This window comes from Pseudopipra pipra, chromosome 7 (assembly GCF_036250125.1).
Source record: "Pseudopipra pipra isolate bDixPip1 chromosome 7, bDixPip1.hap1, whole genome shotgun sequence".
Taxonomy (NCBI): domain Eukaryota; kingdom Metazoa; phylum Chordata; class Aves; order Passeriformes; family Pipridae; genus Pseudopipra; species Pseudopipra pipra.
In genome coordinates this window covers 5,157,396-5,168,909 of record NC_087555.1, presented here as the reverse complement: position 1 = coordinate 5,168,909, position 11,514 = coordinate 5,157,396, and the positions used below count along the sequence as shown (strand labels likewise).

Genomic DNA, 11,514 nt, shown 5'->3' with positions numbered 1-11,514 from the left:
TTAGATGACAAGCGATTTTATTTTGCAAAACAATCACTATACAGCAACAAATACAATTGCAAATTGGATTGAAAAACATGAACTACCTACCACCAGCCATTCAAGAAATGCCTCTTTTATGGTAACAGGCTCTAGAGTTATCAGAAAAAACACAGGTTTGTAACAGCAGACCATATTCCTTGACATCCCAGCATACAGCATGTTTATCTGTTGGCTTTTTCTCTTTGCTAAAGTTGAAGTGGCTTTTATACGCTCGACTTTTCCAAGTGTGAAACTAATTTACCTTCCTGCAGTGGGAATTGCTGGAGTTGCAGAGGGAGTTGCTTTAGCAATCTGACTAGTGAGTTAGTAGACAGACACCTAGGCTAAAAACCTACCAGCATCAATTTTCATAGCAAATGTGATCTACTCTTCAAGGCATTTGCCTTTGAAGGGTCATGTGTACTTGGGTTTCAAACAGTATTTGATCCAGCATGGAAAAAAGTGCTCACATGTGGCAGTCCACACAGGATGCCTTTAGACTCCCTCTGGGTCATGTATTTAGGCAAACTTAGATGTGTGAGCAGCCACGATGAGGTTACCACTGTACTTTAGCAGAGCATTGAATGGATAATTCCATTTACTGCTGTACATTGCCCTTGTGGGCTCACAATTTCCCTCATCAGGATTAGTTTTTCCTTTACTGTTGCTGGACAGATGTTTGCTCAACTTTTAATTCTTTCAGCTTGTGGTTACATAGAACTCTGCAAATGAGGAAGAAGCACTCTGCCTTTTGTTGCTACAACTTGACCCATTATTAAATTTGGGGCGCTCCCCTAGCTACCAAAACAAGGTTTCATCATTCCTTCTGTCTGGATTATTTCTGCTTTGTTACAGAGTTGGGTCTCAGGCGCCCAACAAACCTGCTGGCTCAACATGCCTGTGGAAAAGAAACACAACAGATGCAGTTTCCAGGAAGCTGGCTCTATCTTCTTTAGTGGGCATTACGTTATTTACAAACTGTTGTTTTTAAAACGAACACTCTTCTTGAGAAAGTTAAGATTAATATGAGCTTTTCCAGTGAACATCTAGAGTTATGTAACATAACTTGGTTTTTTATCATTTAACAGCACAAAACTCTTGATTTCTTTTCATCTAACTCCACAGCATTCTAGGATTCTTTCTATGGAAGAATGATGATGATAACAAACATCTTTGCTTAAATCAAGACAAGAAAGCTCATTTTAATGCATGAAATAAATGACTCAGTGTGTTACACCACTCTAACTTTGGACTCATAGGTGGTTTAACTAAGCTTAATTTTCTAGAGTATGTTGATTTTAAAAGCAGAATAAAAAACTGGAGTCTCGGGCTATCACTGTTCTCATGAGCTGGTGCTCAGCTTCAGAGAGCAGAGGATTCAGTAGTACCATAGTTTCTCTCCCACGCTGGCAAAAGGCATAGAAAAAAACCACTGCAAGGCCAATTCATACTGATAGTATGATCAGAGCAATATAAATACTGTTGGTTTTCCTTTCTCTTATTTTCTGAAAAAATGGGAAGAGGCTTTTAATGCACCTTAACTTGACACTGTTTCCATGTGAATTATTGATTAGTTTAAGCAAAAGTATAACAAATACAAGGCAGAAATCAGAATCCTCCAGTTGCACTTTGCATGGTTCTAAACTCACTGTCCTTCATATGAAACAACCGACTTACAAACAGTATTAGGTACTTACAAACAGTATTGGTGTGAAAAAGCTTTTTGCAGAGCTGAAATGCCATGTGGGGGGCTGTCAGAAGTTCATATTCAGCAGAAGTTTGAGAGATGCAACCACTCTGTTTTGTATTTGTACTGCTGTGGCAGCTTAGCCAAAATCCCCTTTTGGTCCACTGAATATTTACTGTCCAGTAACTGTGTATTACTACCAGAATTTATTGATGGGGAATCCTGTATTATTAATTATTAGAATCCTTTTCCACAGACATAAAAATCTTCCCTATGAGTCTTTTCAGACCAAACCCCAACACACACACACACACACACAAATTAAGAAGGAAAAAGAATAGATCAAAAGCTTCCAACACACAACATTAACCTAATACATGTATCAAGTATAGCTCAACTGACAGTGCAAAGTTCAGTTAAGAGGTTTCAAAAGGAAAAGTTCAAACAATCTGCGATAATGTGAACTGGTCATTTCATAATATCTGTGTACACAGAGCATCAGCAGGTGATTATCTGCTGATGAGGATCACCTCCGTGTCACCTTCAGTGTTCCCTTAGTGCTGGAGTTCTCTCAGGTAACTCCTCTAGATCGGTTGGTTACGTTATCTCTGCCTTTTATCTTTTAGGCACACTTTTTCTTACACTTTTTTATAGCCAACACAATCTCACTTTGCTCAGATTTTAAGAAGCCCTGTTTACTGATGAACCGCTATGGCAACCCAGTCTAGGGAGCTCATTTTTATTTATTCATACACTGTAATTTACAGGCACCTCTGCTATGTTTATCACTGTTGTCTGAGTGCCTGAGTAGTCACGTGAAACATCACTAAAGGAGTGGAAACAACATCTTTTTTTCTGTGTTTCAACTTTAGCAAAAGAAAAAAAACATAAATCTAACATTCACTGTTACTATGGGAGTTTAAAAAAAAAAAAGGAAAGAAAGAAATAAAAAAAAAGCTTGAACCAAACTATTGTGGATTTTAAAAAAAGCCGGAGTCCAAACTCAGCCATCTTTGGAGACCCTTTTACAAATGTCTGGACCCCACAAAAATCATTCCTTTGTGAAGAAAGGAAGGGAAGGGGAGAGGGAAGGAATCCTTTTTCTAGCATCACAGAAGAGACTTGCATCTGGCACTAAAACAGGGTCACAGCTTTTAGTTGTTACAGAAAGCAACTTCATGCTAAAATTTTCATCTTTTTTAAATGTATTCTTATGAATAGGGAAAAAAAAACCCTGCTAACATCTACTTTTACATACCTAAAATTGCAACACCAAAGGGTGCAAGAGACACAGATACTGTGAATAAAGAAGTAGAATATTCAAGTATATGAGGAGGGCATATCACAAATGGCCACAGAGAAATATATATATCTATAATACTGTATCAAACAGACGGAAAGAATGTGAAACCAGTGGTGTGCACACAAATCTAGCCGCTTAACCAACTTTTCTAATCAGACACAAGTCTGTTGGGGTGGAAGTGCTTGCTTTCAGCAGCTTTTTTACGTCACTTCCCCAAAGCACAATTTAAATGTTTTCAGCTACTATTTTTAGTTATTAGTTAAATAATTTATTGGCTTTTCAGCTATACACTGACATAATTAACCAGGTCCAAGAAAATGTTAATAACTTAATTCAACTTTTGTTCTACTCATTTATACAAAATAACACATTTTTTTTAATTAAACTTGAATTTCTCTATATGCCCTTCCTTCTGGTAAGCAGACTGTTAATTTAACCCTTAATAACTTAAAATGGGCAACTTTTTTATTTCCCCATCTATCAACAGAACTGTGAAATGAGCAACTTGGGATATCAACAAGGCTCTTCAGATAGAGGTGGATGGCCTTCAGGCACATGAAAGGTAAAAATGCATTTTATCATAGTACAGTACTCCATGCAAGACAGAGCAGAGCAACAATAATTGTCCAATGTAACATACTGCTTTTGTATACCCATATAAAGCCAGTGTCTTCCTGTTGTAAATGGAGGTCAGGCCAATTTCTGCATCTATGGAAATATTTTTTTTCTGTTTTTTTTTTTTTTTTAACTGTATGGTAACTACAAGTCTTGGGATGTGACTTAGCTTTAGACATGGTAAAGAATGAATGTAACGCCTGCTCTGAGCCCATTCCTGCCAAGAGCTCATGCCTAAATATTATTACTTCATACAACGTGAAATGAGCAAATTCATAAGCCCTGCTTGGCAAGGGCTGCCGTGACATCTTCAGCGAGGGTAGCAAGCTGGGGTGACTCAAGCAGGTTGATGCTTCCAGAGGACGAGACATTGCTGAGTCTACGTGGAGAAGCCACGCTGGACCTGCCTGGTGACTGTGTGATAATCTCAGCCCCGTGGTCGACACGGGCTTTAGCGTGCTCTCTGAAGTTTAGCTTCTGGCTGTCAATCTGCTCCAGGAAAATAAAGAATGTCACACATTATATATTCACCAAATTATCTTGTTATAGATCATCACTTGGGCATCATTTTGTTTACTTTTAAAAACTCTTAGAAGGATTGAAGCTTTGAGTTATTCGAAGGATTATTCCTTTGAATAATTCCAACTGATTGTTTTTTCACCTTGTTTAATAGATACTGACTTACTGTTACACTCTCTTACCATTTCTGTCTCTGATGGACACTTTAATGAGCAGTACCACTGTCCCTAGCTGTGAATTTCATTAACATTATATGTTTATGAAAAACATTTCTTTTGAAAACAAAACTATGATTTGTTTCCAAAATTTGTATTTTCCAATGCTTGTGGGAGTGATCTTACTTTCAAGATATTTTCCTCCTGTTTCACAAAGCAGTCCCAATCTCAGATCATACCTATGCTGTCCAACGGTCCCAAGCAAGGACTATCTTTAGGGGGAAAGCCAGTGCACAAACCACAGGACTTTAGACTCACTGTCAGCTTAGATGTGGATGCGAGATTGTTCATTCCAAATTTCAAAGGGAACAAACTGGCATGTGAGTGTGCTTGAAGGAGGACAGACAGATGCTTCCTACTTGATTCAGAGCCATGGCTGAATTCACAGCTCTGATTTCACCAGGCCAGGGGCACAGTGGAGGCGTTTTCTCTGATGGCTGTTCCCTTACCTTGACGTTACCACCACCAGGTACGTGGTGGGCATTTTCCAGTGAACCAACTTTAGCCTGAGCTTTTTCTTTGAAATCCAGTTTCACACTCTCAATTTTCACACGCCCACCTCCTACAATGGAAAAGGAAATACAGATTAAGAGGCTGCAATGGTGTGGGAGAAAGTGTGACTTGAAGCACATGGGTGCACTCACGTTACTTCCCTTTTAGTTGAGATCTAATGGTTTTGGAGAAGCACAGAATAACGCTCTCCATGTTCAGTCAAATATAAAACCTTCAACATACATTCAAATTGTAAGCATGTACTGCAGCCCCACTGATTTCCATGGGATTTAAGTACATGCTTAAGTATTTTGCTGACTTCAGTCTGTATTCAATATTATGCCAAAGCAGCATCCTTTGGCATTACTTTTTAACACCTCTCTGGTTCTATAACTATATGTCTTTATATATTTAGTTAAGTAGTTACGTGTATTTTTATTACCAAAGTGTATTTACTTTTTCTTGGACTGTAAAAGAAAGTGGTATCATCCATGACTTCTCCTTTGCATAACAGGATTAGGTCTTTCCCTTTGTCCCGTAACCCAGAAATTCCTACAATACCTGGCTTGTGATGAATATTCTTGAGTGAGCCACACTTGGAAGTCACATGACTCAAGTCAATCTTCTTGGTTACAATTTGTACCTGTCAAAAGTGCACAAATGCACAAATTACAGAAATGAATAAAATAATAAAAAGCCAAGCCCTGCAGAGAAGGAGCCCAAGCCTCTACAAACCACTGGAAAAGGAGAAATGATTAGTAGAAAACAGATCATGCCACCAAGGAGGAAACACCTGGATTAATACAGCAAGCTTCCCTCACACCTAGGGAGATGACAGCTGGGTTAAGCTCTACTATTAGCAAAATGAAGAGAAGGATAAAGCAGATCAGCTTGTGAGTTCTTTATAAAATGTTTCTGAGCCAACTCCTCTCAGGGTGGGTGCTCCAAAGCCCTGCACGCAGCAAGGCCCATCCCATTTGCTTCTGCTCTTGAACGTGCATCCTGGCAACCAGGATATTTTGGTGACTGTTTTTATCTCCACCATCTGTTTCATATTTTTCTGCAGCTAAATACGTTATGCATTTCCTGTCAATGCACTCTGGGAAGCCTGATGAAGGTACACATGTGCCTCCTGCAGCTGTACCTGAGCAGGCTGGTGTTCAGCACTGGCTCGGTGCTCATCCGAGAGCAGTGGCACTGCTCTGCTCGGCCAGGCAGTGGCACCTGCACCCTCCCTCCTCCCGGTGCTCCATGCACTGCTGCCGGCTGCCTCGCCACGGCTGCACTGAGCCCAGCTTGGGAACAGCCACAGAGCAACACTCCTGCCTCGCTGCACTCCCAGACAGCTCCCAGAGGTGGCCCACAGCCACAGCAACTGTGCTGGCAGGCCTCAAGAAGTCGCAGCCCCTCCAGGCCAGAGCAGGAGCTGCAGGATGGCTGCAATACCACCGGTTTGCTCACAACACTGGCAATGACTTAAGCCAGCACTGGTGGCTGTACTGAACGTGTTTGGATCAGATGTGCCCACACCATCAGCTCTTCCATCTGAGGGGAGATCATTTCCAGCAGGATGGTTGTAGCCACCTTAAGCTATTCCAGTGTGCCTGCTAGAATCAAGGGGTGTCTGGTCAAACCCCAAGCAACCTCAGTTTGTTACACTGGAATAATGCTGTGGCGTGAGCACTGAGTACGCTAGCTGGTCACACCCCCTCTCTTTGTCCTTATTTTTCTTCTTCCCCTCTGCTGAATGCACTTAACTGAAGAGTTAGCTGAGGAAGCCAAACACAGAGGCTGGAGTCTCACTGAGAGCTGCACTCTCTGGAAATTACTTTCTTGGGCTGCTCCCATGAAAGGCACTGAACATTTGGCTCACACTGCACTTTCACTGTCAGCACCCTTGGGCATTTGAGGATAACCCTTATTTTCTGACTTCCCCTCCCTGTCCATATTCTGGAAATGTGTTGTGCTCTGCAGAGAAAGATCAGGAGGCCACCACTGATACCCAAGGCTCACATGACTGACCAGACTCACATGTGAAACAGCAGAGAGAAGGAAAATAGTGCTCAGAGGAAGGGAAACAGAGGGGTCTGGCTGTTGCGACCACCACTGGCTGCGGAGAGAGTGTCCATACTACTTACATTTCCTCCCCCTGCAGAATGTTTGATGTTATCTCTGGAACCACACCGGGACTGAATATCGCTAAAATCGATCTTCTTGTTTAAAATTCTAACCTAAAAGGAATTGGAAGTAACTTACTATATACCACACACACACTCAATTGGGGCGCAGGACGAGGGAGCCAGGGTCATTTTGCTTCCTCCTGTGACTCCGTCTGACACTTGTATTGAAACATGAGAAAGTACACTTTGACAACCTCTATTCTTAGTATGTTCTCAGAGCATCTCTAAATACACTACGCTGCTCTTTTTATGCCTCACAAAGTGGTGGTGAAATACGAATGGGAGAATTTTTATTCTGGGACATATGAGAGGTGGCTTTTCCCTGAAAAGTTTAAAGAACTTCTTGCTTGCCTGGACTGGGCACAGTCCTAGGACAGCATGTCCTAGGCTCTATTGAGTGATATTCAATGTTGCTGCTCAACTGGCCATATGGAGAAGCTAGAAACCCTTGTCCCCACACTCAGCATTTGATGCAGAAATCCAAGATCCAGCCAGCTCAGCCATGGGTTTAAATCCTGAGGTATTTCCACCCTCCTTCTGCCATATAGCCATAACAGCAGCTACATTCATATAACAGACCTCAGAATGTTCTGTGAAAGGGGATCAACAAAATTAATTAAACTGAAGTCAGAGCTCTCTACTGCTCTCTCTTTACCATCATATACTAAAGGGCAATGCAGAAAACAACATCATCAGGAAACCTACAGCTGCAATCCCTGCTTCTTGATTTCTGGTGCTGGCCATAGAGTTGGGCACAACAACTTTGCAGTGTTAGGAGCACTGTGCTTCTCCCCTGTGCTCTTTGTCTCTTCACGTAACAGGATTAGGTCCTTGCTTTTCCCTTGATGGTGCCAGCCTCCCTTACACATGCCAGAAGCCCACATTTTTAATATGCTGCCTTAGCCACAAATGCACTGCAGGCATATGACAGTGCCTGGAGGTCAACTCTGTGAAGGGCAGGCCATGATGTCCCATGCTTGACCCCATGGCAAAGCAGTTCCTCCATCTCATGGAACTCAGGTGCCACCAATGACTGTACTCCCTGGGAATGATGAGCAGTTACTAGTTGGCAGAGACAACTGGCTGCACACCTGACTGACACCACTTTCAGATTTATTTCTGAGCAAGGGCAGGGGTTTGTGCTCACCAGTATTACGGGTTTTAGGTGTCTGAGAAGGTGTTTCTGGCCAAGGCTGCCCCTACCTTTTTTGCACCAGAGTGCCACCCATGCAGCATATTATTTCTCTGGGTTAAACGTGAAATCTTTACTCAAATGTTACACTGGATTTTATCTTTAAGTATTAATATTCAATATGAATTTAGACTCTTTCCTGTACAGAAAGCCATAGAATTTGGGTCACTATGTCTTCATTTTGTTAAATGGCACTTGTGGAGCCTTCACTGACATACTACTTAGCACACTCCTGCTGGCTGCAGGTAAACCTGCAGGTAGGTAAACCTACAGTGACCAACCACTACTGAGGTAACAGAGAGGGACAGGCACACTAGGGTTCCTTATTGCAGCTTCTTCTCACTGCTCCAGGAACACAAGCAGGTGCAAAACAGCCAAAGCAGTCAGTGGGAGGAAGCAGAACCCTGTGCAGTTTCTGCTTCCTGGCTTCATGTCCCTGAACTTCCCCAGGTTCCCTGATAAATCTGAGGCAAGTCACCCCCCTCTGTGCCTCACCTCTCCAAACCGGGGAAAGACTATTTTCTCCCTTACAGGGATATTGGATTTTGCAGCTTTCGGCCCCTGCAGTGGGGATAATGGTACATTTAGATAGCAAGTTGAATCCTCTGGTGCTGAGCACCTAGAGTACACCTTTGACTAAAGCTCAGTATACTCCTGAGATGAAATGTTCAGAGGGTCACACTCTGCAGCTAATGTGAAGAACTTCTTCACAGCAAGCTCTTTCATGAGTCCCCCTTCGTACATACAACATAACCACTAAATCAAACCATTAGGATGTTAAGGTTTTTTTTAACCTAAACTTTTTAGTTTAAAGCAAAAACTTGCTTTAACTCGTGATGGTCTGCTCAGCAAACACCACAACTGGTAGGTCTCTTTCAGGAGGCAAACTGACTTATGTCTTTCTCCCTCTCATTTGCTAAATCCATTCAAGTAAACCAATGTACAGTGAAACATGAAAGCAAATGCCTTTGGAGTTTTATGCCTGTGCTTTTTCTCAATATACTGTTTAAAAATGTATCCCACCACTATACAAGACAGATGTCACATCAGTGACAGAAACACACATCTGATGTGCAGTCAGATCTGGCTCCCAGAGAGCTTCAGGCCAGACACAACTGGCCAAAACAGAGAGCATTCCCAGCACTTTCTGAGCACATCTCTTTCAGCGATGGATCAGCAGCACCTCTTAGCCATGGCCACAGGGATGCATTTGCTTTGAAAATGCTGACTTAGGGTCACGACAAGACCTCAGCACTGTGGACTGGGGGCCTGTAGCTTAAAATGGAACCAAAGCAAGGTGAAAAGTTGAGAGGGTGTCTTTGATCAAGTGCCTAAAGGTTGATTTGCACCCAGGAGTCTGACAGTTTATGAGTCTCGTGGCCCATGGACCTGGCTAGCAGATATATGAAGGACAAATCGTGGCAATTATCCTCTCAGTGGGTGAAACATACCCCTGTGCAGCGGGGCAAGCAGGAGACCTGTGTATCATTTATGTCCTATGCTGAGGGCTGAAGTGAGCTGAGTGACGTGGATGTGTTGTGCTGGTCATCTGGCACAAGGGGGAACTGCATTGATCCAGGTTTTCCCTGATGATCTGTTTCTCCCTTTCCTGGAATATATCATTATTCCTGCACATATTTAAATAATGACTGCCCTCTAAGTGTTCTACAAATGAATAGAGCCTTGCTTCCTGTAGATTAGGCTTTTAAACTGCTTAATTCCTCAATCCTATATAATTCAGCAAGGCCTATCCCCTCTTGCCAGCAGTATCTCCCAAGCTTTCTCCCAGGTCTGCCTGACTGGGCAAACAGAAGCTAATACACAACCAGCCAACTGTTTGTCTCTGTGGAGAAGGGCTGAGTTATCACTGCCTTTACCCCAGTGACAGTGTTATGCTGAATTTCCACTTTGTACCCAGTCAACAACTATCACTCAGCATGGAGAGACTGCCTGTGTTTCTCACCACTGATCCCTTGCCAGCACTGGTTCAAATTGGCCATCAAGTTCCAAAGCTGCTGAGGAGGGCTGACACTGCCAGCCAGTGTGACTGCAGAAGTTTTGTTTCCTTTGAGAAATCTGACTGTAAACAGAAGAGGGAGAGTACCAGGGAAGGACAGGAACTCTTTAGGCGAAAGAAAAACTTTGGCTTGCAAACAAAGAATGTAAACTGACTGTGAATTATTTTAAGCTGGAATCTGGAGGGAAATTTGTAACTATCAGAGCAGGGAGACTCTGGAACTGCCCTCCCAAGGGAACAGAGCTACAACAAGAAAATGGGGAACTTTTATGATGGCACTTGATGAAAGGCACATGATGCAGCTGCCTGCAACAGAGACAACACAATCAACACGAGTCACCGGGAAGGTCTCCATGTTCTGAATGTTATGTACATCTTGTGTGAGGGTGGAGGTGTGGTAGGGATATACATATAGGCACTTCAATTTTACTGCAAGTTAAATGACAGATCAAGCCTGCTCATGCTCTCATTCAGGAAAGGGAACATTTTAGTCTTTGGCAGAAACAGGACTGCTTTCCATTCACATCCCAACAAGATAATGTCCTGACAATAACTCTTGTTCTGACCTGCTAGTCTGAAATGGGTACATTCTCTTCTGATCTGATCCTGGTTTGCACAGGTATGCTGGACACGGCCTGGAAGTCAGTATTTTGATCAAGACCAAGATGAGGTTCCTCAGCATGTCATAAATGCATGAAATTAAACCACAGTGGAAAAATAAAGCCTTACAGGCAACTCTGTGTTTATTCTACAAGACCATATTGCTCAAGAGAAAACTGGCTTCTGTGTGGAGCCCTGACAGTGTGACAGACCTTCCCCCTACTCTGTCCTCTGATGACTCCACAACAATGGTCCAGAACTGAAGCCCAGGGCAGACTATGTGCCAGTGTGCAACCAGTATTGCCTCACTGACCCACACTGCTTCTAGAGAGCCCCCAGCAGGACCGAGACACTGTGTTCCAACACCTCCTGTGCTGCTTGCACGCTGCTTCTCAGAGCTCTGGGCAAGGCAGGGCATTTATGGGTAGCCTGCGAGGAAACCAAGTGTTTCTCTAAATGAGGCATATCTTGCTCTGCACTCAGCAGGGTAAACTAATTGGTTTCCTGTATACAGTGGCCCTGGCTGGCAATCATAATAGCCAGGGGCTGTGGTCCAAGGGCAACATCTACACTAGACCAGAGAGGATGCTTCTGGGTTAAGGTGGCTGGCCTGAGAAGAAGACGACAGGTTGGCAATACTGTGAATCTCGCAGTTAGATATATGTCCCCTGTT

The 11,514-nt window shown here is 42.9% G+C and overlaps 1 protein-coding gene across 50 annotated transcripts in view; it reads right to left on the bottom strand.

Annotated features, from left to right (window-relative positions):
- The window catches only part of MAP2 (microtubule associated protein 2), a 221,861-nt gene continuing 210,347 nt past the window's right edge, over positions 1 to 11,514 (bottom strand). For 37 of the 50 annotated variants that reach the window (XM_064661893.1, XM_064661903.1, XM_064661892.1 and 34 more), the window contains 4 exons: positions 6,991 to 7,083; positions 5,414 to 5,495; positions 4,810 to 4,922; positions 1 to 4,115 (listed from right to left, as the gene is read on the bottom strand). In XM_064661893.1, coding sequence (XP_064517963.1) covers positions 3,900 to 4,115; positions 4,810 to 4,922; positions 5,414 to 5,495; positions 6,991 to 7,083 — 504 coding nt within the window. In that variant the 3' untranslated portion in view covers positions 1 to 3,899. The remainder of the gene's footprint in view (positions 4,116 to 4,809; positions 4,923 to 5,413; positions 5,496 to 6,990; positions 7,084 to 11,514) is intronic. The other 13 variants (XM_064661914.1, XM_064661920.1, XM_064661938.1 and 10 more) reach the window with 1 other exon arrangement.